The sequence below is a fragment of the Nymphalis io genome, chromosome 8 (assembly GCF_905147045.1).
Source record: "Nymphalis io chromosome 8, ilAglIoxx1.1, whole genome shotgun sequence".
NCBI classification, from domain to species: domain Eukaryota; kingdom Metazoa; phylum Arthropoda; class Insecta; order Lepidoptera; family Nymphalidae; genus Nymphalis; species Nymphalis io.
The window spans coordinates 7,781,555-7,809,553 of record NC_065895.1 but is presented as its reverse complement, the minus strand read 5'-3'; the positions used below and the strand labels follow the sequence as shown (position 1 = coordinate 7,809,553).

At 35.6% G+C, this 27,999-nt stretch overlaps 2 protein-coding genes across 6 annotated transcripts in view; one reads left to right on the top strand and one right to left on the bottom strand.

Moving 5' to 3' along the window:
* LOC126769881 (receptor-type guanylate cyclase Gyc76C) overlaps window positions 1-390 on the top strand; it is a 43,645-nt gene extending 43,255 nt beyond the window's left edge. For all 3 annotated transcript variants that reach the window (XM_050488833.1, XM_050488834.1, XM_050488835.1), the window contains one exon: window positions 5-390. In XM_050488833.1, coding sequence (XP_050344790.1) covers window positions 5-181 — 177 coding nt within the window. In that variant the 3' untranslated portion in view covers window positions 182-390. The remainder of the gene's footprint in view (window positions 1-4) is intronic.
* LOC126769879 (receptor-type guanylate cyclase Gyc76C-like) lies at window positions 341-27,833 on the bottom strand. Of its 3 annotated transcripts, none has more exons than XM_050488829.1 (25): window positions 27,713-27,833; window positions 27,142-27,342; window positions 14,251-14,458; window positions 12,734-12,931; window positions 12,116-12,181; window positions 11,794-12,034; window positions 11,176-11,322; window positions 10,511-10,707; window positions 10,241-10,424; window positions 9,936-10,096; window positions 8,690-8,980; window positions 8,468-8,587; window positions 7,657-7,797; window positions 7,342-7,413; window positions 6,618-6,707; window positions 6,427-6,502; window positions 5,692-5,850; window positions 5,121-5,304; window positions 4,809-4,949; window positions 2,636-2,858; window positions 2,397-2,541; window positions 2,014-2,216; window positions 1,614-1,749; window positions 1,250-1,400; window positions 341-964 (listed from the first exon to the last, which is right to left on the bottom strand). In XM_050488829.1, exons 3-25 carry the CDS (start codon window positions 14,428-14,430, stop codon window positions 478-480), a joined length of 3,993 nt encoding a protein of 1,330 aa, XP_050344786.1. In that variant the 5' UTR covers window positions 14,431-14,458; window positions 27,142-27,342; window positions 27,713-27,833; the 3' UTR covers window positions 341-477. The 3 variants fall into 3 exon arrangements, with proteins under 3 accessions (XP_050344786.1, XP_050344787.1, XP_050344788.1); XM_050488830.1 differs by having other exon boundaries at window positions 27,142-27,333; XM_050488831.1 differs by lacking the exon at window positions 1,250-1,400 and having other exon boundaries at window positions 821-964; window positions 27,142-27,833.
* Window positions 27,834-27,999: the final 166 nt, after the last annotated feature.

Sequence of the window (27,999 nt, the reverse complement as noted above, 5' to 3'; positions counted from 1 at the left end):
GCAGGCGACGGGCGAGGGCCGCGTGTCGGCGGCGCGGCCCGAGCTGCTGGCGGCGCCCAGCCTGCGCGAGCACACCAGCGTGTCGTGCCCCATCATCGAGCAGGCCGAGACGCGCTGCGACGTGCGCCTCGTCGTCAACGGCCGCGACCCCGCCGGCGTGCCGCTGCTGGCCGACGCGTAGCCTCTAGTCAATGCGTCCGGATCGCGAGCTCGTCGAACTCGATCGAGTCTGGGCTACTACTACCGATGCGAAGGATGCGGAAGCGCCGCGTTTACGTGACGTCATTAAATAGGCGTTCGGTAGCGTTAATGTGATCTATGTCAGTATTATTAAGAGACCTTGTTCAATAGAAATTATTTAATAACATTAAACTCTTATTTCACAATTGACGGTAACATCGTTTTACTTACACATATTATTTACAACAGCATTTCATATACATATAGCGCAATATACACGTAGAGGGGAAGGTCGGCTCAGACGGCGGACTCGCGGTCGAGCAGGTGCGGCGCGCGGCGCAGCGACGACGACGTGCTGCGCGCGCCGCCGCCGAAGATGCCCAGCAACCACGAGCGGATCGCGAAGCGGGGCATCTTGGCGCCGCTCTTCGCGTCCGCCACGTTCTCCAGCGAGCGCCACTTCTTGTAGAACTCGATGTAGTCCGAGTCGGGCACCTTGCGCTTCGGCCGGTCCAGCTTATTGCAGAGGCTCGCCTTGCGAAGCAGCGGGCTGTCCTCGTCGGCGCGCGGCGGGTCATCGGGCAGCCCGAACGCGTTGCCGTTGAAGAGCGAGGACGAGACGGTCGCGATGGCCACGTCCACGTCCAGCGAGCGCGTGGTGTGGTGGCGGCGCAGCCGGCCGCGCACCGACAGCACGTCCAGCGAGCGCGCCGGCCGCAGTGCCGCGCCCGCCTCGCCCACGCCCGAGCACGCCGTCGACGACGCGATCGAGCTCAGCGCGCGTCTGTTAGCGGATACGTACTTCAGTCGATGAAGCCAGATTAAGACCACAAATTTTAGAGACAACTGTATTAAGTACATTTGGAGTGATTACTGGGATGATTAAGAATACAACTATTACGATGATCAAATTAAATATTTTTTTAAATATTTAAAAAAATTAAAACAAAAGTAAGAGATCCACTCGGCACACCACTGACATCCAACGTCATCTATCGTATTAGTTTTAACATGCCCAAAAGGAACACTAGTCGAAAGCAAACTTGGCATGGACAAGAAGCGCATGGACCTGGAGGCGGGCGCGAGCGCGGCGCGGCGCGCGGCGGGCGACGCGGGCGGCGCGGGCGGCGCGGGCGGCGCGGGCGGCGCGGGCGGCGCGGGCGGCGGCAGCGACGCGCCGCTGTGCAGGCGCGGCCGCGCGCGGGGCTCGCCGCGCAGCTCTGCGGGACAAGCGACCGTGTTACCGCTGCCCACCCGGTGCCGCCTCGACACCGCGGTCGATGGCGTTGCGATCGAAGCGAGTGAGTCGTTATACATTCGTGATTCTTTGATGAAACTCGAATACTCATGCGAATGAGGTTGCAAAATGCTCTCAAAAATGCTAACAAAAGTATTTTCAAACATAAAATAAACGTGTGGAGGTAGTCGTTTACCCGAAATGGAGGGATGTCTGGAATCCGTCAAGCGAGGACTTCTTCTGGGTCGACAGAACAGAGGACGTTCTTCCCCTTCTACCGGCCTCTTCTGTATCGCCTTATCCGTCGCACCGACTAGCCAGTACGTTTGAAGCTAAAAAAAGTTATATAAAATGAATCTATCGGATCGTTTACCTACCGATTAACCCATTTATTTGGGGTTTGTGGTGTTTTGTGTAAGCTGCATAGAAAAAGTAATTCGAAAACCTTTATATTTTAAATTAATCTGAGTTAAACGTCAACCTCCGCAGGAATGTTTTCGATGGATTTCCCGTCACAAAAATTTTAAAAAATGCGACTTTTACAACACCTCGGATTGAAACGGGATAACCTCGCCCTCAAAAATATCGTTCATTACCTGTCCCTTTCCCTTGATGGGAATAGTCCCGCGCGGCTCCACGACGTACCCGCCCAGCTTGTCGAGTGCCTGCTTGCAGCTCGGTGAAATGTGTATGCGTAACGGCTCCCCGTTGGACTCCATACGCGACGCCGTGTTCACAGTGTCGCCGAACAGGCAGTAGCGCGGCATGGTCAGCCCCACCACGCCCGCCACCACCGCGCCTGTTGCACAATATACGCCACGGATATGTCAATTTCATTTTAACATTATCATTTTTTTACTAACTATGCTCACTTCACAGTCGATTCGGAAGCTAAGTAAAGATTACCTAAAGAATTTTCAATACGATTATTTTTTGAATATTAATAAAACAAATTATGAAACATAATCTATGATCTTACCTGTGTGTATACCTATCCTTAATTTTAAAACTTCGTTCGGTCTGTGAGATATTTTGTGACTCTTGACAGCATTCAGCAGTTCCAGCGCCATCGATGCGATTTCTCCCACATGTCTATCGTTATTTCTTATCGGTAGACCCGACACCTAATTGGCAGAAATGTGGAAAATAATTTAATACAATGCATCATAAGTAGTTATTGAGATAAACTTAACAATGATAAGATTGAAAACTACATACCACCATATAAGCGTCCCCGATGGTTTCAACCTTGTACACGTCGTAGCCTCTTATGATCCTGTCGAAAACGGTGTACAGGTCGTTGAGGAAGTTGACGACCTGCAGCGGCGTGCTCTCCGCGGACATGGCGGTGAAGCCCACGATGTCGCTGAAGTAAATCGTGACGGAGTCGAACGACTCCGGCTCCACGCCCTCGCCCGTCGTCAGCCGCCGGGCGACCGATCTGAAACAATGTTACGAATACAGTAAACGTTTACGGGTGCCAGCTTACTACTTCCCTACTACTATATACTAATAAGTTCAAATTGCTATCAACTACTGAATAGGAAACACGAGAAACCAATATATAAATTATATGTATATATGTCAGCTTTCATTAGCTAAATCACTTATATTTGATAAATTATGTAGAAAATTATTAGTTAGTATAAGGACCTGTACTCTTATCAATTCACAAATTGTATATAAGTTTTATTTTGACTCAAAAGTCGTAGGGAAGACTGAAATCTCTAGTTTTTTTTTTTTATTTTAATCTTAATTTAATCATAAATATCATGCCGAATTATGCACTACTAAAAATCATAATATCTACATTTCTACATAAACAAACATACTCATAAATCAAGAATTATAGAACTAAAATCAAACATAACAAAATAAAAAATTACTTGCTGCAGCATAGACGTATTTAGTAATTTGAAAAAACTCACAACAATTTCCTCTTCCAAATCCACACAAAATTAAAATTATAAGAAACAATTGAGCACCTGTTATAATTTAAATTACATATACCTGCAAATTGTACTTACGTTATAAAAATCTATTATATAATAATAATAAACATGCTAGAAAACAGTTACAAAAATTACTAAATAAGATATCTACATATGGATTATGTTAAGTATGATCGTATATAAGCGACGAAATTGCCAACACCGACCAAAATGCATAAGTTAAACCACAACCCAAGCAAGCTCTCAGTATTATCTATCAGGAAACCTAATTACAATCGTAACTAGTAAGAAGCGACGTTCCGGCACCTACAGCGTGAGACCAACTGAATTAACTACAATCACCAGTAGAGAGTTAATTACCTCAAGAAATTTTCACGACATTTCTATAATGGATTCAACCCCCACATCTGGAAAAGAACACAAGTACAACAAAGTGAATACAAATACAATTTTTTTCCTTTTGTCACGAGAGCATGTACTACTGTTTTACATCAAGTCCATGTCGATGGAACTATTGACCGTTTGAACCCCGAAGTAGACGTAATTAATGGATCTAATAAATAAAAAATGGCATACGATCTAAAATTATAATATATTGAATTGTTTTATAATATATAAATCATATCATATGATAGAACACATTATGTTGATAGCAAACCTATGCACCCAAATAATAAATTAACCAATCATAAAAAAAACCGTAACTATATATTTATTTTCAATTTTCAGCGTCTTAAAAAATGTATATCAATCATATGTCGTATAAAATTGAAACAAATCTTGAAATAACGTGAACGACTTGACTGGACTGAATGTAAACAGTACCACACCGCTGCGGTCGGCCAGAAGCGCGATGCGGCTTGTTGTATTTGCGTCTTCCTCGTCTGTGCTTACGTTAATATTAGTTACAACATTACGTACCTTCATTAGTAACGCTTACATCACCTCGCCTTCAGTATTAAACTGAATCCAAATCTAACATGCACACTTTCTTAATTTATATAATTTTCTCAATTTTAGAAATGGTGTACGAGATTATACTAATTTTATATACAAAGTGATACGATTTCAAAAACATGTGAAACAGCTTTTACGATTCTGCAAGACAGATTTTTTTTTCATATTACGCAAATTATTTAAAAAACACACAGCCGAAATAATTACTTGCAGCACATTAATTTAATATCATCCTTTTTTGGACCTTATAAGATTATTAAATCAATTATAAAAGCAAAATGAATGTTAAATGTTTGATCGTAAAATAAATTGCATTCATTGAATATTAACGATGTTTGCACATACGAGTCAAGGGGGATACTTTAATTGTACATTTTAAAACATACACAACAATTAATGAAGCCACATTGAAAGTTAAATCAGGTGACATTAAAACCACATCGATGCCAGAGCATTCGGAAAAGCAGACAGAGACCACTTACTTTGGTAGCATTCTGTGGAGCAAGTCTTCCGTCTTCTGCTTCTCTTCGATCAGGAGCCTCGTTCTCTCATTGACTAGTTCTTCTAAATTATTAGCATACTTCTCCATCATATCCATCATTTGGTCCATAATATTTCTAGATCTACGAAAAAAAAAAAAAATTTTTTAACATTTTCTGCGGAAGTGGAAATAGTATGATTTACATTTTACTCAGAATTTAAAATGAATGAAAATTCCCTAATACTAGAGAAGCCGAGAGGGAGTTCTCGGCGCGGTATATCTGTTATCGTAGAGTAGCATCGCTCGCACGCACTTGCCGGACTTCATCTTCTTGAGGCGCGTGCGCAGCGCGACGAAGTCAGGTCGCGCGGCGGGGTCGTCGGCCCAGCAGTCGCGCATGCACGCCAGCACGTAGTCGTCGGCGTCCAGCGCGCGCGTGTCGGGGCGGAACGCGTCCTCGCCCTCGCGCCGCGGCCGCTTCACGCGCTCCACGATGTCTGCGGGCGGACGGAGCGACCACGCGTCTTAGTTTCTTTCTTACATTGAAAATAAACACTCGTAAAACGTGAGTGACAACGGAAAAAATCTCACCGAGTTTCTTTCGCCGGCCTCTCGGGCTGGATATTTTCTTTTCCGAACGATGGTAGTTTTCGCTTTATCGATGAGAAAGTATACCGTTGCAATATTTATTAAAGAAAATGGATATTTTTTTTTTCCATTGGTACTCGTTATGGAATCTTAATTGTGAAACTGAGACATGGCTGACTAGGTACGAACTTTTTCGAACCATATAGCAGTAGTAGCGAGAGTGTTGCGGTGCCTTGTGCTGAGTACACGATTACTATATTAGTTAAAATAAAGTCTTCCTCGTATTGTGTCCTCACCTTTAGGCTCAAGAGTAGTCGTGCCGAAGGGTCCTCGTCGGGCGATGATTTCGTACAGAATTATGCCAAATGCATAAACATCACCTTTCTGTGTTCCTCCGACGGTACCGTTTGGATCATCTAACTGCCTGAGTAACTCTGGTGATTTCCATAGTAAGCCTGCAAAAAATATGTTGATATATTTAAAATTAAAGAAAATATAATTCCCAAAATTACTAATTTACTGGTGGTAGGGTTTTGTTCAAGCTCTTCTGGGTAGGTACCACCCACTCATCCGTACCGCAAAACAGCAGTACTTGGTATTGTTGTGTTCCGGTTCGAAAGGTGAGTGAGCCTGTGTAATTACAGCCACAAGGGACATGACATAGAAGAACATTTCAAGGTTGTTGACGCATTATCGATGTAAGCGATGGTTAACATTTCTTACAATGCCAATGTCTATGGGCGTTGGTGACCACCATCATGTGGCCCATACGCTAATCCGCTTAACTATTCTATAAAAAATAAAATAACCCATTCAACGTGGTGTGGTGTATTGTAAGTTAATATGTAGTGTTGTTTATAAGATATGAATACATTTAAACTGAACCGACAACACAATTTGCACCACGGCACAGAGAGTTTTAAGTTTAATTAATCTTATAATATAAAATATGAAAATTCATTTTGTTTGTCTCTCTTTACCTGGGCTTTGAGTTCAATTTAATAAAGAGACGATCTATACGACTAACTCACCTCTATAATATTGATGTTCCCCGATGAAATCATTTTCAGCACAATACCTTAATTCGTGGAGCCCGAAATCAGTTACCTAAAAACAATACCAAACTTATCAATTTATTTCAATTATCAATTTAAAATTGACATAATAATATTGAAACATTTTAATTTTTATATATTAACTAATTTATATTTTTTATAATTACCTGTAGCATCCACCTCGACGTTACAACGCAATTCGAAGACTTGAGATTTCCGTGAAAGATTAATGGCGATGAATGAATGAAAGTCATACCCTGAAATCAAATTTATAATTAAATGACCGTCGACAAAATTGCACGATCGGAGTACGACTGAAGCAACGCGTCGCAAGCTAAAGCGATCTGACAAAAGATAAGTCACGAATAACGATATAAAGTATAATATGATTAATTATTACAAATATGTTGCTTAAGGCGAGTTGAGAAATTAAGATAACTAAAATGAGAACATACATGTTATGTAGGGCATATAGATATTACTCAGAAACATTGACGCACCCCTTAAAACAAAGTGAAATTTGGCGTCAACACAAGGGGCTAAGAATGAATCATGTAATATTGTCTTCTGACAAACACAATTCTTTGTGTTTGTTTATATTTTATTAAAACAATAATAATAATATCCTGGGACATTTTCCACACACGGCCATCTGATTCCAAATTTGTACAAAGCTTGTGGTATGGAAACCAGACAACTGATATACTAAATATACTACTTTTCTTTTGTAAATACATACTTATATATATAATTATACCCAGACTCAGGACAAACAGATATGTTCATGCACACAAATGTCTGTCCTGGGTGGGAATAGAACCTACAACCTTCGGCGTGAAAGGCAAGTATCTACCAACCACGCCAACCGGCTCGTCAAATAATCAACAATACCTTAATGAGATCGTGCACCAGCGAAGATATAAACATCTTATCCAGCTTTATGTCTTCGTTTTCAATAATATCCTGCAAAAACAAAACGAAAATATAAGTACTTACAAAAATATTTCAAAACACTTCTGATAATCAGAAATTAAGGAGACGTGAACAAAAATTATCGAGAACGAGGAAAAGATAAAGTATTGCTGTTGTTTCCCCATTCGGACGCCGACGAGTGACGTCGCATTATTTGCAGGTATAATTATTTATATTTCCCCAAGGACACGGGAGAAAGAGAGAGCGAATGATAGAAGCGTCTCGGTTACTCACATACAAGCTCCCCTTGGCGCAGTAGTCGGTGATGAGCAGGATGCGCAGCGGCTCTATGACGGCGCCGATGAACGAGTTGAGGTTGTCGTGGCGCAGCTCGCGCAGCAGCCGCATCTCCTTCATCACGTCGCGCGAGATGTCCTACGCCGGCACACTCACTTAGCATCGTCAGCACAATACATGTTGTTATACGAATTTCATTTGTCGAACATATTATTAATATATATATACAGCGTTGAAAACGAAATAATGTTTAAGCGACGCTGAGTGCAAACGTTATTTACTCTACGTATATAAACACCACCATTATAATAGAAATTGTGCTACTGAAAACAATCATGTGACAATAAGATTCCTTAAAGAAATGCCAACATTATTATTTTGCTGCAATATCATAGAAGTAGTTCCGCAAATTTTATATCGGAACAGGACATTTACATTAAAAAGCTTTTCTGTACGACAATCAAAAAAACCTTCGTAAGGCCTATTCCAATGACAGACGAAGTAGCGATAAACAAACATTACATGTAAATTTTTCGTATTTGCTAAAAATATATCTCTGCTATATACAAACAGTTCTTGATACACATATTTGCATTAATAACGCTTTCTATTACTAACACTAACTACGTATATATCCATATTAATTTTATTTCTAAAGTTCTACAAACATTCAAAACGTTATTTTTTCACGAATCCATAATGACGACGAATGACGTCATGTCAAATTAAAGTCAAAGTTGTTTACATTACTCCTGTCATTTAAATAGACCATAGTGTAATTATAATTAACTAGAAGTTGAACACTTACTTTCTTTTTCGAGAATTTCAGTTCTTTTATCCTCACTACATTTCCCTTATATTGCGCCGTTGTTGTAAATATCTGTGTACAGCATCTGCTCTCACAAGATATCCCACTGGCTAAACTCAACTGTAAGTACAACAAAATACAATTTCATATTAGTATTAAACACGCACACATTGTAAAAAAAAATCATCAAAATAACTTATATAATATACATTTATATCTTACCTTACTAGGCGACAACATAAGACCGCTGCCTAAGTAACCAGCTATTTCATGCTGGTCTATTTTCCACAACAATCCTTCTATCTCTTGTTCTATTTTCCACTTTCTATAAATGCTTATAGTAACTACGAGGGCACAGAACAATGTCACAGCTAATGTCCCGGCTACTACCAAGGACGTGATCTGTGAGTCATCCTTAGGACATTTTTCATTAAGAAAACCGCATGACGGTTCGTCTTCGGGTTTAACGCTATCAGGCCAGTCGATTGGCAAGCGTGGATTTAATTTGTACTCCTGTGAAACAAAAGTACATTTTTTGAAATATATTAAAGTAAAACGCTTTCTTTTACATTAATAAATTATTCTAATAATAATAATAAAATCATTTATTTCTACCAAACAGGGATCATAAATACAAAACAATAAATAGTAAAAAGAGAAAAATCCCACAGACAGACAGATTTTACATATTATAAATTAGATTAAATTAATTCGAATTAAATTATAATAGCAATAATGTAACGATTATCAAATAGAAAATCATAACAAAAAGTATAAAAAAGGTGTATTATTATTTACTTACTTTTGTTTATTACTTAATAAGTGTTAATGCATCACCATAAAGCGCGATAAATAGTTTAATTATCAAAACAAATGCAACGTCATTAAGCTGGTAAGTTTATATATTATGTAATATTAATCGCAAGGTTAAACAAAATATTTTAGTGTTACATAGCCCGTTGGTTTAGAAAGGTAAACAGACTATTAGCCTGTAAACCTAATAAATCTTTATAATACGACCCCAAGAAGCGAAACAGTAAATGCAAATGTGCTGAGTGAGAGTTGCTACGGGACACCATGCCTCGAGGTATATTGTTATATCTAAGTTTATTACACATGTATATATATTATTACACATGAAGACGCTTTTTGTCAATGTACTTTATTTATTAATCATTGACCATTTTTTTTAAGAACAACTTAGGTATGGAATTTATTTTATATTTAATTATGTATTTAATGTCCAATTACATGTCCAATATATTACCAAATTTAACGCAGCTACGTAGCAAGTGAAAAGACACTGCTTCATGGGAAAACATATATGAATATAATTTCGCATAAAAATATTGTAAAATTAATTTGCAAATAAATGTTCTATCAAATTTTATATTGATTAATGAACATAATTATATACTACATAATTAGATATATATTATAGTGGTATAATTGGGTTTTCGTTACTTACGGGAAATTCACGACTGCTCTGTTGGAAGTGTCCGACGGGTATCATGCTGTATGTGCAATTGACGTCATCGTCCGTGAAGTTGGCAGGTTTGAAGGCAAGCACCGAGAAGTTACCCTCGGAGTCTGCCCGTTCGTCCAAACGTATCGACATACCAGATACACCTATGCAATTTTATACTTAGGTATAATTGTTATTATTTAAAAACTTTGTTTTCGAAATATTTTTAGAAGGTATGCAGATTCAGAGGTATGGAATAGTTAGGATATTATTAAGTTATTATTACTATTTTAAAACAAACCACTTACTTCTAAATGGAGTTATACGAATCATTTTTGAAACAATGACAGATCCACTAGTAGCGACGCTCATTAATTTTTGGTATGTGAGAGTTTCATTTTTATATGTGGTTTCCTCTTCTATGAGACTATGTAGAGCGGTGGCATAGAGCTTTACAGAGTCATACAGATATGCGGCATATATCGAAACAAACTGAAATGTAAAATTATACATTCATATGACTTCTTTGAAAGGCGTTAATCCTCAAATATCGTTCCGACATGGTCATGAAGCATCACCTTGTTGAACCTGTTCTCGAAGACGGCGGGCAGCGGGAACTCGAAGGGCTTCATGCTGTTGTAGACGCGCACCTTGCCCGTGAAGTACTCGTAGCTGCCCTCGGGCTCCGACGACACGACGACGAGCAGCGACTGCGCGCGCTTGCGGAACTCCGCCGTGTTCGGGCACACCAGCTTCGACGCGCGGTCCTCCGTTTCTGGAACGAGTACACGCTGTATGTGACGGCCAATCGACTTACTTCCTATTAAAACATTTATTTACATTTCGATTTTCCCATTCCACATTCGTCAGAAAAGTTTCATAATCAGATATTTGGATGAATTTTCAATTACCTGAATTAGATAAATAAATTTAAATTAGAGAAATGTATATGTTTATATGGTATTTTATTTAGCTTACCGATCGTTTCTTTAAATCAAAATGTCGTCTATTATATATCATAAAATATACATACATAAACAATATATATACAAAATAATATATAAATAAGCAACATATAAACAACTCTCGCTCACATTACCGTAAGGCAGCAATCCAGAAAAACACGTGCGTGTCGAGTAACTAGGAAGTTTCTATTGTTAACTTTTACTGCTAATATAAATAAATATTAACAATTGCTAAATATATTAATCTTGGTAAGCTTTGTAACAAAAAAAAAACTTACTTATTAAATATTTTAAAGAATCCTTCGGCGAGTAAGTCATCATGTCGACGAATATGACCATATACTCTCCCTTCACAAACAATTGCAGCGACTCCATGGCTGTCATCATATCTATCAAGCCAGCGGTTGAACCCAAGAACACATATACTGTAAGAGACAAACTCAAGTTATACAAGTCACAATAGAACTTGGTTCAATATATTATTTTTTGAACACTTATAATTTAATTGACGACATACGCAAGGTGGCTGGCAGCGGATGGAGATTAAGAGCTGAAGATCGAGCTCAGTGGCGTGCCATTGGCTTAGCTGATGATGATGATGAATTTAATCGACTCACAGATGTTTATCGATTGATTATAACTTGTTATTCGATACACACATATAAAAAGTAATAGCCCAAAAATTTGTCTATTTCTACATAATCAATTCGATTTCCTGAGGCAAAGAAACTATACTAGCTGATCGACTTAGACGGAGCTGATCTCAGAATTTACATCTCCAAAAGATTAACTTCACGTTAACAACGTAGATATATCAAAGTCTGATTGCTTGTAAAAACTTACTTAAATAATTGGCTGCGTTTATTCGATTGCTAGCTCGATAGAAGAATACTCACTTCGAGTCCTGTTCTTAGTGTCCTGTATAAACTGGTACCAGAAGCCGGGCGCGCAGCAAGTCATCTTCTCTTCACAACACTTGAAGCCGCCGATGACGGGTCGCTGGTGGTTCACGGTCATGTTGTTCTTCTTCGCGTGATTTTCCAACGTCAACGCAACCGTCACCCACGACTCCTCATAGAGAATCGAAAACTTATTCCATCTGTAGTATCGAAGCAGCGATATGACAGATTTTGTCGCCTGAAATTGTAAAGTCCCCTTTATATTTTACTATACGAATATTATTAAAATGAATATTTTATTAATATTATCATTGCCGACCTGCGTATCTGGGGGTTCCAATCTCGCGAAGTTCGACAGCGTTGAGGTTTGGTAATCCGAACATTTCTAGAACGTATAAGAGTTTCATTAGTAGTGTAAAAATAAGATATACTTACTGGTGGTAGGGCTTTGTGCAAGCTCGTCTGGGTAGGTACCACCCACTCATCAGATATTCTACCGCAAAACAGTAATACTTGATATTGTTGTGTTCCGGTTTGAAGGGTGAGTGAGCCAGTGTAATAGTGTAAGCCAGGCACAAGGGACATAAAATCTTAGTTCCCAAGTTGGCGCATTGGCTATAAGCGATGGTTGACATTTCTTACAATGCCAATGTCTAAGGGCGTTTGGTGACCACTTACCATCAGGTGGCCCATATGCTCGTCCACCTTCCTATTCTATAAAAAAAAACTGAATATTCCCATTAGGATCAACACAAATATTATTTTATTTATTCAGGAAATCATTTAATTAAACTTAAAAATACTAATCTCTTCATTAAATTTAAGGATATATAAAACATATGGGTAATAAGAATTTCCTGCTGAAAAAGCTAAATATATAATTACGAATTTTACAATATAAGAGATATTTACTTTGGATATAATTATATATACTTACATAAGATATCATTGGCAAGTTCCTAGACTGGGCTATGATGGCCTCTGTGTGACAGCGACCCTCGGGGCCGAAGAAGGCGACGACTCCCGAGCAACTCATGTCGGTGAGCAGACGCGTAGCCGTCACCGTGTCGCACTTCGTGTCTTTCCATTCCAGCAGCAGTCGCACGTCGGGTAGCAAATCTGTGCCATTGTTGATCTGAAAAAAACGGATGAATTCTTGCTTCTTAGAAAGAACTAAAACACCAGTGTATCATGATTTCATTTAACCGACAAGTTAGTATATTACCGAGAATAAAGGGCAACTCTCGTATTTTTTTAACGTTTCCTTTCAAGATCTTAATAGCTTATGAGAACACAAATCTTGATGTGAACTACTAGAATTGACAGAAATATCAGGAAAAGTTTACGCTTCATAGATTAAAGTGTAAGTTTATTATCCTGCAAGTCATGTCTCCGCAACCGTAACAGCCTGTGAATGTCCCACTGCTGGGCTAAAGGCCTCCTCTCCTCTTTTTGAGGAGAAGGTTTGGAGCTTATTCCACCACGCTGCTCCAATGCGGGTTGGTAGAATTCACATGTGGCAGAATTTCAGTGAAATTAGACACATGCAGGTTTTTTTTTTTTTTTATAGAATAGGAAGGCGGACGAGATATGGGCCACCTGATGGTAAGTGGTCACCAACGCTCTTAGACATTGGCATTGTAAGAAATGTCAACCATCGCTTACATATCCAATGCGCCACCAACCTTGGGAACTAAGATTTTATGTCCCTTGTGCCTGTAATTACACTGGCTCACTCACCCTTCAAACCGGAACACAACAATATCAAGTATTGCTGTTTTGCGGTAGAATATCTGATGAGTGGGTGGTACCTACCCAGACGAGCTTGCACAAAGCCCTACCACCAGTAAAGTAAGTTTCCTCACGATGTTTTCCTTCACCGTAAAGCACGAGATGAATTATAATCACAAATTAAGCACATGAAAATTCAGTGGTGCTTGCCCGGGTTTGAACCCACAATCATCGGTTAAGATTCACGCGTTCTTACCACAGGGCCATCTCGGCTTTTTTCAGTCATGTCTCACCGAATATATATATAATGGTTCCTACGAACAGCTAATTCTCACTATAATTTCCTTCACTGGTACTCAGAATTATTTACTCTACATCACATGAGTTAGTCACAAAGTAAGTGATCAAATAACACCACATGTAATGTACAGAAACTGCTCTGGCTTATTGGTAACCAACACGTGACACAGAGCAAATATTTGCCGACCGAAATTGGGAACTGGGATGTCAATATTTGAAACGATGTTAGTTTACATTCGAGAGAATTGCCTTTATGTAGGTAAAAGAAAGCTTTCAATAATATTATATAGTTTCCATTCTATATAAAACATTTAAGGCGAATAAGGGTTTCGGTTTTTTTGTGCTCATTTTATAAAAAGGAAAATTTCAAACTGTATTGTAATCAACCATCACCAAAAAAGGTCAATTAATACTCAAACAAACCTCCTCAAGGGCCATAGAAAGGGCCCCAGAGATAGCGAGACCCTGTCTGTCTCTGTCCTCGCCTTTAATGGAGGGTAAGTATCCGATGGTAAGGTTGTACTTTTTAGCGGGTGCGGCGACCGAAGGCCCGGCCAGTAGCCCCAGCGCCGCGAGTAGGAGCACTCGCGCACCGTGCCACATGCCGTCGCCTTCACCGCGGTACTAGCACCTGCAACCAAACAATATGTATGACATCGTGACTCAGCTCCAACGTATATACGTCTTAATAGAATAAACACATCAGAAAGCATTACTAGTAATATTTGTAAAAACTTTCTACAAAAGTATTCGAAACATACGTATTAAAAAAATCACATTACAACAATGCTACACATATCCAATGACAATTGAATCGCGTGTAAAGTTTTAAATAACACCGATTCTCTATTGAGCATAACTACCTAATATATTTATTATAACTAGGTAAATTAATGATAATTAAATTTGAGGTGACAGATGCTTAAAATCTTAAACTATTTATATATTGCAATTAAACAAAAAAATCACAAGTAAAACTTTTAAACGTTTTTTATTTAATAAGGAAACGTTAAGTTTGTTATCAAAATATAAATATTGTAGCTAACGACACAAGACGATATATTTAGTACCCGCGATAGTGATAGCCAATGACTAAAAATAGATTCATAAAAACAAAGGATCATTACAACTTTTCTGTTTGCACTTTTACCGTTGCATTATATTTTGCAACTAGCTAGCAAAATGCAACTCGATCGAAATTAAACACATATTGTATTGAAGTGTATTTTTTTTTGGATTGGAAGGCGGACGAGCATATGGGCCACCTGATGGTAAGTGGTCACCAACGCCCATAGACATTGGCATTATAAGAAATGTTAACCATCGCTTACATCACCAATGCGCCACCAACCTTGGGAACTAAGATGTTATGTCCCTTGTGCCTGTAATTACACTGACGCACTCACCCCTCAAATCGGAACACAACAATACCAAGTACTGCTGTTTTGCGGTAGAATAATATTGGAGGCAGAGAGTATTATAATCACAATTTACAAACTAATACTGTAATGAACATCAGTTTAAATTTTTGGCTATATCTGAAGCGTGTAAAAATACAATTACTTTTTTTTTAGTATCTTACCAAATATATACGAACTATTTAATTTATCTGTATAAACTTCGGAAAATAGCGCGTCTAATAATTAAATTTTATATTTTAACTTGCATCTTAGTAGATCAAAAATATTAATTTTTATTTGATTATTGAGTAAACTTATTTACAAAAATTGTTTTTATTATTATTGTTATTGTTCGCATGTTTCGCAAAAGGTGAGAATAATTGAGAACATCTATTTCTGTAAGTTAATAAAAGGAAGGCTTCCTGTGGCGCGTTTTCCGCCCTCAAATGTAGGAATTACTTCCCTGCTGTCAACTAAGTAATTGGCTCGCAGCCGGCGACCGATTAAACCAATTGACATGACGTTATTTTGACAAAGTGACTCCGGCATATACGGTTTTATGAAAACGAGCGACCCAACTTCTGCAGGTTATTGTCCAAAGATCACTACAATTAGTCATTCGGTCAACAAGTTACAGTGTGGTAGAAAACATAAGTTATATTGTCATCATTAAAACAACTGACAACAAATGAAAGTAAAATGCGCCTTCGTTTGTTTTTTTTATCTTTGACCCGTAGCAAATACCAGACGCCTATCGAGGTAACTATTAGATAGGCGTAACCTCTTAGAAATATTATCAATAAGAATCACTTACAGATTTATATGAAGTTGTTTCTGTTAAGGGCTTAATCTAAGCTAATACGATATACGAAACTAACTCTGTCTGTTTGGTATCCCTTTACGACTAAACCTCTGAACTGATTTTTATGACAAATCCCAAGGAAGGACATTTTTGGCTATTTATTTATACTTAACCACTGGCCCCTCTCCTCCAAACACGCGGTCGTAAACTAACACGAAATAACCAAACATAATAAATTATAAATTTTAAAATTGAGTCGGTATCATACTCATTAAATTACATTTTGAATCATATCTCTCAATATCGCCTGCGGTGCCATTGAATTATTTACGGATCATATCAATGTACCTTTTAAGAGAATCGAATTTGATAAATACTTAATAAAAAAAAATCCTTTAACACGTCGGAAGAGAGGTAATTTAAAAAATCGGAACCATAATAAAAACCTACAAATATTATTAACAATTATATAAAGATTTTCAAAACAGTTTAAATAAATTTTGCATATCATAACTTTTAGTTTATAGTTATCATAATATATCATGTTTTGTGAGATACAGTAATTACGTCAACGCAATCAGAGAGAAAATCGCCGAACGGGTGTTTACGTGGCGAACGCTTGCAAAACTAAAATAGACAAAGTCTAACTTTTATGTATTGTATTAAACTGAATGTATTGTAGATCTTCAAGAAAGTATTTTGCGACATTAATATTTTTTGTTACCCATACATTCATTATGTTTAGGTGACAATATAAATATTCTTATGTAATATGAAACTTAATTTAATTTTATGAAATATTATCATTCACTGTAATTTACTGTCTATTTAACATATCATATATTACCTTATTTTTTATTATTGTGTTTGTTTTGAGCGATTTTTATTCCCATTCATAAGTAATTTTAGCTTGATTGGTTTTCGAATCTATTTGTACTTTTAACAATAAATTGTGATTATAGATAAAATAATTCAATCATCAAGTAGTACATTTCTGTGAATCTATTATAGCGTCAATTTATGTTCTAAGTTTCAAGATATGGGCTAACACCAACAACTAGGATTGTGGTGCAGAAGCGCGGGCGTCGGACGGATACGATGCAAACCAGCAACGACATCGATCTCGCCTTGAGATAACGTCAGCGATAACGCTCCGAGTTATTTTTAGACATTAATAAAAAGGTAATGTAGCTCGATTAACTTTTAACGGAACCGAAAATACAATTTACGGGAATACACATTTTAAAAAGTAGTTTCTATGCTTTGTTATGAGTGATAAGGTTTAATATGTTGTTCTGTTATATCGCGTTCACTTGTCCATTTTAGTAGACCAATTGCTTCATTCAAAGGTATTTGAAATCGAAACATATTTTCAATCAAATTGAAGCCACAAAAATAGATTTATAAAAGTGTCAGTTTCATTCAATTTCTGCTTATTTAGTCTTTTTTTAAAAAACGATTTGAACCTTTATTAACCAAGTTTACGTCGAAATCAATAATAAAATTATTACGTTACGCCTACTCTGCCGAGCACGTGTTTGATTGATGTATTTTGCGTTTGACGCGATTATGAAATGTCAGCGAAAAAGATAAAGTAAAACTATAGTATCATATTCTGCTACTTGGAATTGCATACATCAGCAAAGGTGAAGTGCTCAAACAAAGGCAGGAAAACAAATAGAAATAAATATTTTTTTATTGTGATACAATAATTTTTGCGATTAAACGTATTAAATTTTATACATTCTATATAAATATATACAAATATATTTTATATAATAATAGTACAACGAGAATAGAAGGAAGATCTCCTTACATTTCTGACGTCTGGCTGCATGTTTCAGATTTCAGTTAATATAATCTATGTACTCTATTGGATACAGAACGATGTCCTGGTGACGGTTATTCTCAATGCGAAATGCGCAGGAAATATTAAAACTCTCAAACAACAACCCAAGTTCACTCAATTTCTGGACAGATAAACCAGTCATTTTTATATGAGCTTAAATATACAACACTTGTATCTACTATATAGAAGTATTATCTTGAGTTAATTTATTCAATTTCAATAAATTAGTGATATGTCATGTATATTTACTTTGTGTTGTTTCATTTTAATAAATGTTTGTAGGCTAAAATAAAAAGCTGCCACTTTGGCATTTCATTTCATTAAATTACATATGTTCATCAAATATAATCAATTAATAAAGTAAGCAAGAAGCAATAGATTAGGACGTCATAGGTGCTATCATGGAGCCTTTCAACGCTCGCGTGAGCCATGACCTCGGAGGAAGCGGCCGCCGATGACAAACATTCCTTCCGCAAATGATACAAGTGTGTAAAATTGAAATCTGACTTTGACATTTCTGACATGGTAGCGTTCGCAGAGAATATGGTACAGAATGGTTTTTATTTTTAAATTATTGTCAGAATGTCAAATTAGTACTTTTACTGATAGCGTTAAACGAACTGCTATGTCTATGTCGATATACGTGGTATGTACAAACATATATCAATCCTAATATGCAAACGAGTATACCTATGCTGAAGAGGATATTAGCATCGTAATAGTAATCCACACGCTTTTTGGTACAATGTGGAGGTCATGATCAGTCAGACAAAACAGGCTGATGTCAAAATAACTGGATCTTATCCACCAATTCCCCATTAAAGCACGACGAAGTCCATTTTTGGAGAGAGGCCGCTTTTGTCTGCTGTCGTACAAATGACACCATGTTTGTTATAGGACGCCTTTTAACAGCGGTATTATCTTAAGAGTTCATATTTTCAATTTCAATTTTTTGTTTAAAAATGGCTAGAATAGTCGTTATTATGCGTATCTTTCATTCAATATATTTATCTTATCTAGCCAATATAAGAAGTGGCAAGAAAAATCATATTATCATTATGACGTAAGCTTGGATTATTTTATATTTTAGTTTCCGCCCGCGCATAAGGGTGTGAGAGCTCATGTTAGCCATTAGTATCTGTTTAGTTACTGCCTCGTTGGTCTTGTGACTAGATGTTAGGCCGCAGACCGGTGGTCCTGGATTCAAATCCCAGGACGGACCAATAAAAAGTTATCGAGTTTATCTGGCGAAAATTCTCAATAGCAGCCCAGTCTTGAAGTTGGAAGTGTATATACTTCCGTGCTTCGGAAAGAACGTAAAGTTATTGGTCCTGCCCCTGAACTCTTTCGGGTCGTGTCGGACTGCCGTCCTATCGGATTATGAGAGTTAGGGTGCACCTGTGTTTGCGCACATACTTGTGCACTATAATCTGCGCAGTTGGCTAATCTCTCTTGAGATTGGCCGCCGTGGCTAAAATCGGTCTGAAGAACTATTATTATTATTATTATTAGTTCCCTGTACCACTGAAAATGTGTATGCAAAAGGTTGAATAGTTAAGACGTAAAACGTAGCAATCAAACAAATAAACTCATTTTCACCGTCTAAGATCTGTCCGTGTCTTTTTTATTGATTTTATATGTTCGAGGGACTTCTATCAGTTTACTCTGTACAAATCAGTAAAAAAAATTTTTTTTGGGAATTTTAATGAAAGAAACAAAACAGTGAAGGTATTTTGAAATAGCCCTTAAATTTTATAAGAAAACATTTATTTTAGAATTTACTCTATATTATGTTCCTTAACATTTTATGTCGACATAGATTTAAAAAAAATACCTATTAAACAATACATATAACAATATATATTATTCCATTCGACCACAAGAGTAAAGACAAAAATAATTTTGACATTGAATTGACATGATATCATTAGTCGAGATCTTGAATATATAATCTATAATATTCATTATGGCTTCCCGAAAAAATTGCATTTTAAATGTCGTCGACGTTATTATTATTACTTTGAAAGTAAAATTAAAATATATAGAAATAATGAAATGGAATATTACTGTATTATAAGTTAAGGTATTATATTAATGAAGAACTGTTTGTAATGTAAATTATAGGAGAGCTATTAGCATGGCCCGAAAGCCGAGATGGCCCGAAAGCCGAGATGGCCCGAAAGCCGAGATGGCCCGAAAGCCGAGATGGCCCTGTGGTAAGAACGCGTGAATCTTAACCGATGATCGTGGGTTCAAACCCGGGCAAGCACCACTGAATTTTCATGTGCTTAATTTGTGATTATAATTCATCTCGTGCTTTACGGTGAAGGAAAACATCGTGAGGAAACCTGCATGTGTCTAATTTCACTGAAGTTCTGCCACATGTGAATTCTACCAACCCGCATTGGAGCAGCGTGGTGGAATAAGCTCCAAAACCTTCTCCTCAAAAAGAGGAGAGAACGCCTTTAGCCCAGCAGTGGGACATTCACAAGCTGTTACGGTATTAGCATGGAATATCTAAATCTAAATTTGTTTATATGTACACCGTCTTTGATTTTAAATGGGCTTTGATTTCAAACCGTTGTTTTTTATTTTATATGTACACTCATATTTAACGCTTGTTCAGACAAGAAAGTACCGCGCGATTGCAAGCCATGTTGCGGTTTGAACAGCGAACCGCACGATTCTATTTTAGCGGTTGAAATATTTTTGAATAGCCCCGTATTAATATCGCCGTAACAAAAGTTTAATAGATCCAATACTTTATGTACAAATTTTTTTAGTCTTTTATATTCATATTTTTTTACAGTGCTTTACGTAGGAATTCGTTTATTTTGTTGTGATTGTTGCCATCATAACAAATTTCTAACTAAAAAGAACTAACACTTCTTCATATTTTCATTAAAAATGGAAGTTATTTCCAAACATTATTTTAATTCATCTAGCTATTCCCCCATTATATCGTTCGATTAGATCCTGTTAAGAAAAAAACCGTTAAGTGTTAGAGAAAATTAAAGACATCTGCATTTATTTTATGATTTCGTAATATGTTTGTTGGTGATAGTTTTAGCCGTATGTTCTTAAGGTCTTCAAGTTCTTAAGTAACAAGTTTTGTAATAAAAGCTCTCTGTAAGTTTGTCTACATTTAAATTTATAAATTGATGTAAGTAGTCTCTTTACCCTTACTCTCGTCTCTTCAGTGAAAGATGAATCGATATTTTTCCTCAATCGTTCTCAATAAAATATTTTCTTGCCATGGAAACCAAAAATACTGATTAATTCTTTTATCAGACACTATTTGCACTTCAATTGATAATACACTAACTCATCTAAAACATATGCATATACACAAATGTCGCACTCTTTGCCAACCTACACCTGTTAATCATCACCGGAACTTTCACAATTTTTGTTCATTATTTGACTATTTTCTACTGGCCAATAATTGGAAAAATCAAATTAGCTATTAGCATAATGTAATTATTTTTTGGACTATAAATTCTCAGAAACCCTAACGCCCCAGTTACTTTAAAAGCGCGTAAAGCCGTTGATCCTGCTCTATGATCTATCAGATCATGTTGGCTTTGCCGTCCCATCGGAACATAAGAATGAACGAATAACACTTTTGTTTGCGCACGCACTTATGTTCTATAATATGGTCTTCGTAGTTAGCTAATTTCCCTTGACAATGGCCGCTGTGGCAGAATTCGGCTAGGAGGACATCATCATTACCAAATCGCATTAGCATATACGAATTACAGTAAATAATCTGCGCTTAAACGGTTAAGCAATTCTTATTTTAGACTGTTTTACAAATATAGCAGAAATTCGGCCCTACATTATTGTATTTTATACTCATTTGTTTCGTGTATGCATTTACGCAGACCACATATCAAAATAAAGTTCATGTAATCAAAAACCATTGATATTAAATAACGTATTCGTATGCAGAGTTGGTTTACAATAATACGTTACTTCTTACAATAGCTTATCTATTACAAATTTTATAAATGTTTAGCGTAACTCCACGTCACACATGCCTTATTCATGTTGAATATTTGTAACCTCGACTTTGGTTACATATTTACAAAGATATAAATAGCACAATGAATATATAAAACAGGATACTGATTCAGCTATGCTTAAAATTTTATGCATGAGCATTTAAAATTTATTAAAGTTGAAATATGAATTTTACCATAAAATTTTTGCAGGCATTACTAAATTAATTTATTTGTGTTTTCGTTAATATATCGTTTTCGTAACCTTATAAAATTGTCATTTTTGCTATTTCAATAGTGTACAGATTTTTTCTTCTGTAACCGTTACGATATTTTGTCGTTATACTTCTATTAAACACATATCTGTAACGATAACTTATAAAAAAGGTAAAATGAAGCTTTATTAAAAAGGGCAACCATAATTCACCATCTGGGATTGTATTTTACAGATCAATAGCAGCATTAAATAATTGAACCTACATAAAATGAAAATAAAGAACAAATAAAAAAAAGTGAACCCTTAGCGGCCTGCATATGAAACTAGGCGTGATTTGGTCTGTCTCAACGCTATAAGTTTTTTTATTCAAATTACGTCCAAGAGCAGACGTATATCGTGCTAAAAACAAAATACGAAATCAAAGGACTCAGAATCCTGAAAAATTATCAGAAATCGACTTTAAAAAACGATTGATTACAATGACTCCCGAATGAGAAAACAATACTGGATAATCAAATACAAGTACGGTCTGCCAAGAATCTAATAAAAACGATGCTCATTCAAACTTCAATATATCTATTATAAATATACAACAGTTAAGTATATTTTAACAAAAAACACAAGAGACTACTTCCTTAATCATATTTATAATTATAACAGTAAAGCTTCTGTCTGTAAGTATATTTATTGCGCTTACTAAATCGTAGCTTTATTTCTTTATGAAATCGTATTGTTATATTTTGATTAAAAATATAATTCTAATCGGAGAGACTAATAAACACACGCCAGTTAATTGTGTTTAACAGTTTAAAATCATGGTTAATGGTATATTTTTCTAGATAATTGATTACATCTACTCATATTCTAAAGTATTAAAAAACATTCGAATTATGTTTAGTAGTAATTCGACATTTAAAACCTTTGACAAGTGGAATAGTTCGCGATACTATCGATCTCTAAGTTAATGTTTGGCTTGCCACTCCCAACCACACCCTCCATAAAAGATAATAAAAATCGACTACTCTGAGCCGCCCCGCCGGCATACTAACATTATTATATTATTACACTGTTTATATTACTGAGATAAGTCATCCTACGAAATTATTTTTCATACAAAAAGCTAGTGTTGGTAAAATATTTATAAGGCGAGACGCGGTCGATCCGTGTCAAGATAAAAAGGTAAGAATTAGGTATAAAGTTGTCTCGACTTAATGACCATTCCAAAATTTATATGCTTGTCACTCAATATCTCGTTTGAAAATTAAATATCTTTGCTCTTTGAAATTTATAATAATATAAAACATATACTTTGAAGACGTATAAGATTTTTTACGCCAAGAAAATTGTTAAATATCTTAGGTATAGGTATACCATTTCTTAAGCTATTTCTTGTTAATTTCAAAAGCACCGATGATAATTTTTAAACAATAATAAATTTCAAACGATTCACAGACAATATTTCGAAAAATGTATTGACTTTTTCAACGAATATTTCCAACTTCGTTAATCCTTAATAAAAAACAATTCTACTTATTACTTTCGCGACCGATTTTGGCCACGGCGACCGCTTCAACTCCCTGCCTGGTGTCATATACGGAAGCAGTCAGTTACGCAGGAGATATTTCAGTGCACAAGCGTACGCGCAAAACGCAGGTGCACACCCTCGTCTTCCCCTTCCTTTATCCAGTGGAACGGGAAACCGCTACGACTGGAGGAAGGATCCGATGATGTGTCTGGCCGACAGTAACTGTGCGCCTTCTACTGTCGTCCTAGGCCGTCCACCTTGGCTAGCTACCTAGCCAGTTCCGTCAAGCCTGATTGCATATCTGCGTTGGGTTGCCTTCCCCGCCGAGGTAGACTTTATGCATTAAGCGGGAAGGATCCGCTTGTAGGTCCACCATTCTGGCAAACCCCCCTCAACCAGGTTTAGCCCGCGAGCCAACGCGGTTACTAGGGTGTGGCCGCTGCATGCACTACAGCTTCTTGGAGCCACTGCTGAGAGATTGAAGAAAGCCTGTGATTAGCGAAGCCACACCGCCCGTTATGAGCCGGCTGGTGAAGCCCCGAAAGTATTCAATTTTTTCTACTTATAATTCAAGATAAACGGCGGTAATCCCGAACATTCGATATTTCTTCTAAGGTCAATGGTGGCTATTAACTTTAATAGGTATTTAATCATGTCGTGTTCATTTCTTTAATGATAAACGTGATTACTAAGAAAGAGAACTTCCTAAGGAAATAAGGAACTAGCTCTTACTTAGTAATTCTCTACTTAACTCAATTAAGAACACGGCTAACAGATTGATTCTTTTAAAGTTTGGAATTCACCAGTCGGACATCGGTAATTTCCTATAAAAAATCTGCTTTAAAAAGTTATTTCGCTCTAAAGCTTGTTTTGCATTTCATATCCAAACTTATATTTTATTAACGCTTTTGAAATATAGGATAGTTCTAAAAACTACTTTACATAGCTATAAAAAGTACATAAACGAAATTATATTTTATAAACAGGATAAGTACTACTTTTTTTATAGACCATTTTATTTGTAGACTGTTTTATTACGAAGATGGTTTAATTACGTCCGAGGAACTTAGTACTCATTATACAAAATTTTGACTCAATAAGATATAGACAGAAATAAGATTGGAAAAATAAAATAGTCTGCATAATGTTACTTCTATCCGGATCTGATCCGAATCCGGATATGACGACACGAAATCGTGAGTCGGTATGAGGATCTTGTAGTGAAGTTTAGAAAAGAAATACTAAAACTATTATGTGTATAATTTCGTAAGTTCAAAAAAAAAACGCAAAAACTATGGAAATTATTTCATTAACATTATGATGTTGTCATCATATTTTGTTAATATGGATTATCAGATGCTACCCAGTGAGCACTTGCTTTTTATTATTATTTGGTTTTAGAGCTTCCTGTATCACTTTTGATGTACATCTAGATGATGATGGTTATTATTTTTATTACATATTAGCTTAAAGTAAAAACATCAGTTGTTGTTTATTTTTTATTTTTAGAAGATTTTCAATTTAAGCCTTTCTGCAACTGTAGATGTCTATAAATGTCATAGCAATTACTTGGCCATTTTGTCTAGTGTACAGTACACTCCAGTACAGTACACGCTCAGTGTTAAAAGTGCTGCTATTATGTTATATTATTGAAGTAGAACTAAATGAATTGAAATTGGTTATTTTTAAGCCAACAAAAAACATAAAACCTAAAATGAAACAAGTTTAAAAGTATTTCAACAGGAGCAAGTCACTAAATTCTGAAGTGTAAAAAATTAAGCAACCTTTTATATAATACTTTTTTTAATTAATTTTATATAATACAATTTGAAAAAGTATTTTTTAAGTGTTTATCATTTTAAGTTGCAAAACTCTTTACCAAGTTCTCCTTACTTTTCTGGTAATTTCACTGTGGAAATGGTAAACTGAATATCAACAATCTACTTATTTTATAAAATCATAAAATGTATTAGCGATCATGTATCTGACCTTGTTATCAAATTAATATTTATTTGGACACATATAGAATTCAAATGGATACTTTTAACCTTGTAAAATAACATGTACATCCTTAAGGATTAAAATAACTGTATTGGATGTTTTGAGTGAAAAAAAAATTGACAACCAAATAATTGCATGATGGAAAGGCGTATTGTGCCTAATCTAGAGACACAGTAGCGTGTCAAGCCCAGTTCAAGCTAACAGAACTGGCAGTGTGTAATATTACATGAACCATTTGGAGCCACTTTTGACCCCCTCATAACTCAAAAACTAAAACATGTCAAATTTGGCTTATATCAAGTTTTTGTAAAAACAAAGTATCATAATAATATTTACGTAATGTTTATGTATATATATATATATATATTTATTTATGTATATTAATGTAATTTCTATGGCAATAAATTACTTTACTTTCTTTTTTTCCTTCTGTACTTTATTCAACACATTATTATAAAATATAATTTAGACATATTACTTGGGCACTTATTATGTAACTCTTTTATCAGTTTCTCCCTCCTATTAAGAAATCAAATTAAATACACTGCTCTTGTTTTATATTATTTGATAGCTACATAAAAATTAATAAGTGTGAGTCTAAAACTTGTAAAAACAAATAGATCACTATAGTGCAGATACTAAACCTATGGTAATGTAAATAAGGTAAGCATGGTAAGTAAATGTAATCAATAATAAAGTAAATAAGGTAAGTTTATTACAAAATGTAGTTTTCTCGGATGAATATATGATAATTATTCATTCCACATGAGTACTTGTACATTTTTCACAAGATCAATATATAATCTGAGTTATGCCAATTTATGTTTCTTACATTGATAATTATAATTATTAATAAGTACAAACTACTGTACCAGAAAATAGTTGATTGTTATTGATTTATGTAAATAACTACTATTACAAGGACTTAATTAATTATAATTATTTTTTGATAAAAAAAGTTATAATAAATATTTGGTACATTATAGTTGTATTAAATATATATATTATATAAATAGTTTGTGAAGACAATATGTCAATATAAAGCTTTGAATAAGTGTGAGAGAAGTGTTTTTACAGTAAAACACAAACATAAAACAAATTCCTACCTAAGTTATATCAATCAAAATAAAAAGATAATGCAGATCTTTACTAGTATTTTATAAATATTTCTCTTCTGGAATTGTCTTCGTTCCGGAGCAAGTTTTTAATTTAATTTAGGCTTTAAAAATAATTTCTATAAGACTTTACAAAAAAGGACTTTTCTATCGTCTTACTACATTAACATGCAAGAGATTGAATAGTCTGTCTTTCTAATAAGATTTTAAAGTGTTATGGTAAAGAGAAATTTACTATGTTTTTGTTTCAATATGTAGTTACCGAAAACATGGTAAGTATATTTTTGATATAGATTATAAATTATATTTAAAACAATAATGATAAATGTGTTTATTATATGTCATATTTTTATAATTAATAAGAAAATACTAGTTTCTATATATATTGAAATTGTTTAACTTACCATAAATATGTTATTATTTCTCTTGAAAATTTTCCACTTCATAAGCAAAGTTACTTTCATCACATTCAGGTGAAATTTTCATCCAAATTATAACTCACTTAAATAATTGATTTACTCATAATAAAAACAGCGTAAGTATTTACAATCATATAATGTTTACAGAGACATCAGACTCAATACCACAGTCGAGTTCTAAAAATACTTCAACACGATAAAACAGTATGAATGTGTTAAAACATAAAGCAACACAACGATCAACGATGACAATGAGTAAATGTGGATCGCGAATCCGGATTAACCACTACAGTTCTATTGAACTAAGCATCGATGTGTGAGATGTTCTCAACTAGTACAGCTACCGAATGCTTAAATGATAAAATGCAAACACCAAACACATCTAAAATTACATCTCAAATGATACATTGATTTGCAATTGCTGTACACTCAATTCTTAGTTTAGTTAGCAAATAACAAGTGCCTGACACGGGATGTTAAAGTAGGTGTTAGTTACGGAAATTAGTTTATTTAACACTAGAAAGTTGAAAGTAAAATCTTAAAACTGTAGAATTACATATTCAAGTAGACCACTACAAACAAAAGGACAAACTGCACAGACAAGTACTCGCAATAAATTCAACGTGAGCAAGAGCAACGCAAAAATGTACTGTTGCCAATACAGAATACACCACAGATTGCTGATTTATCATGTAGTATCGAATAGTATTGCATGTAGATGTTATCTCACTCTTTCAAGCTAACCAATAAACTATGTATCTATTATTTTACTATGGCAATCTTTGAAGTTATATTTCTTTACTGCATATATTTAATTTAAATAAACTTGTTTATTTACTTTCA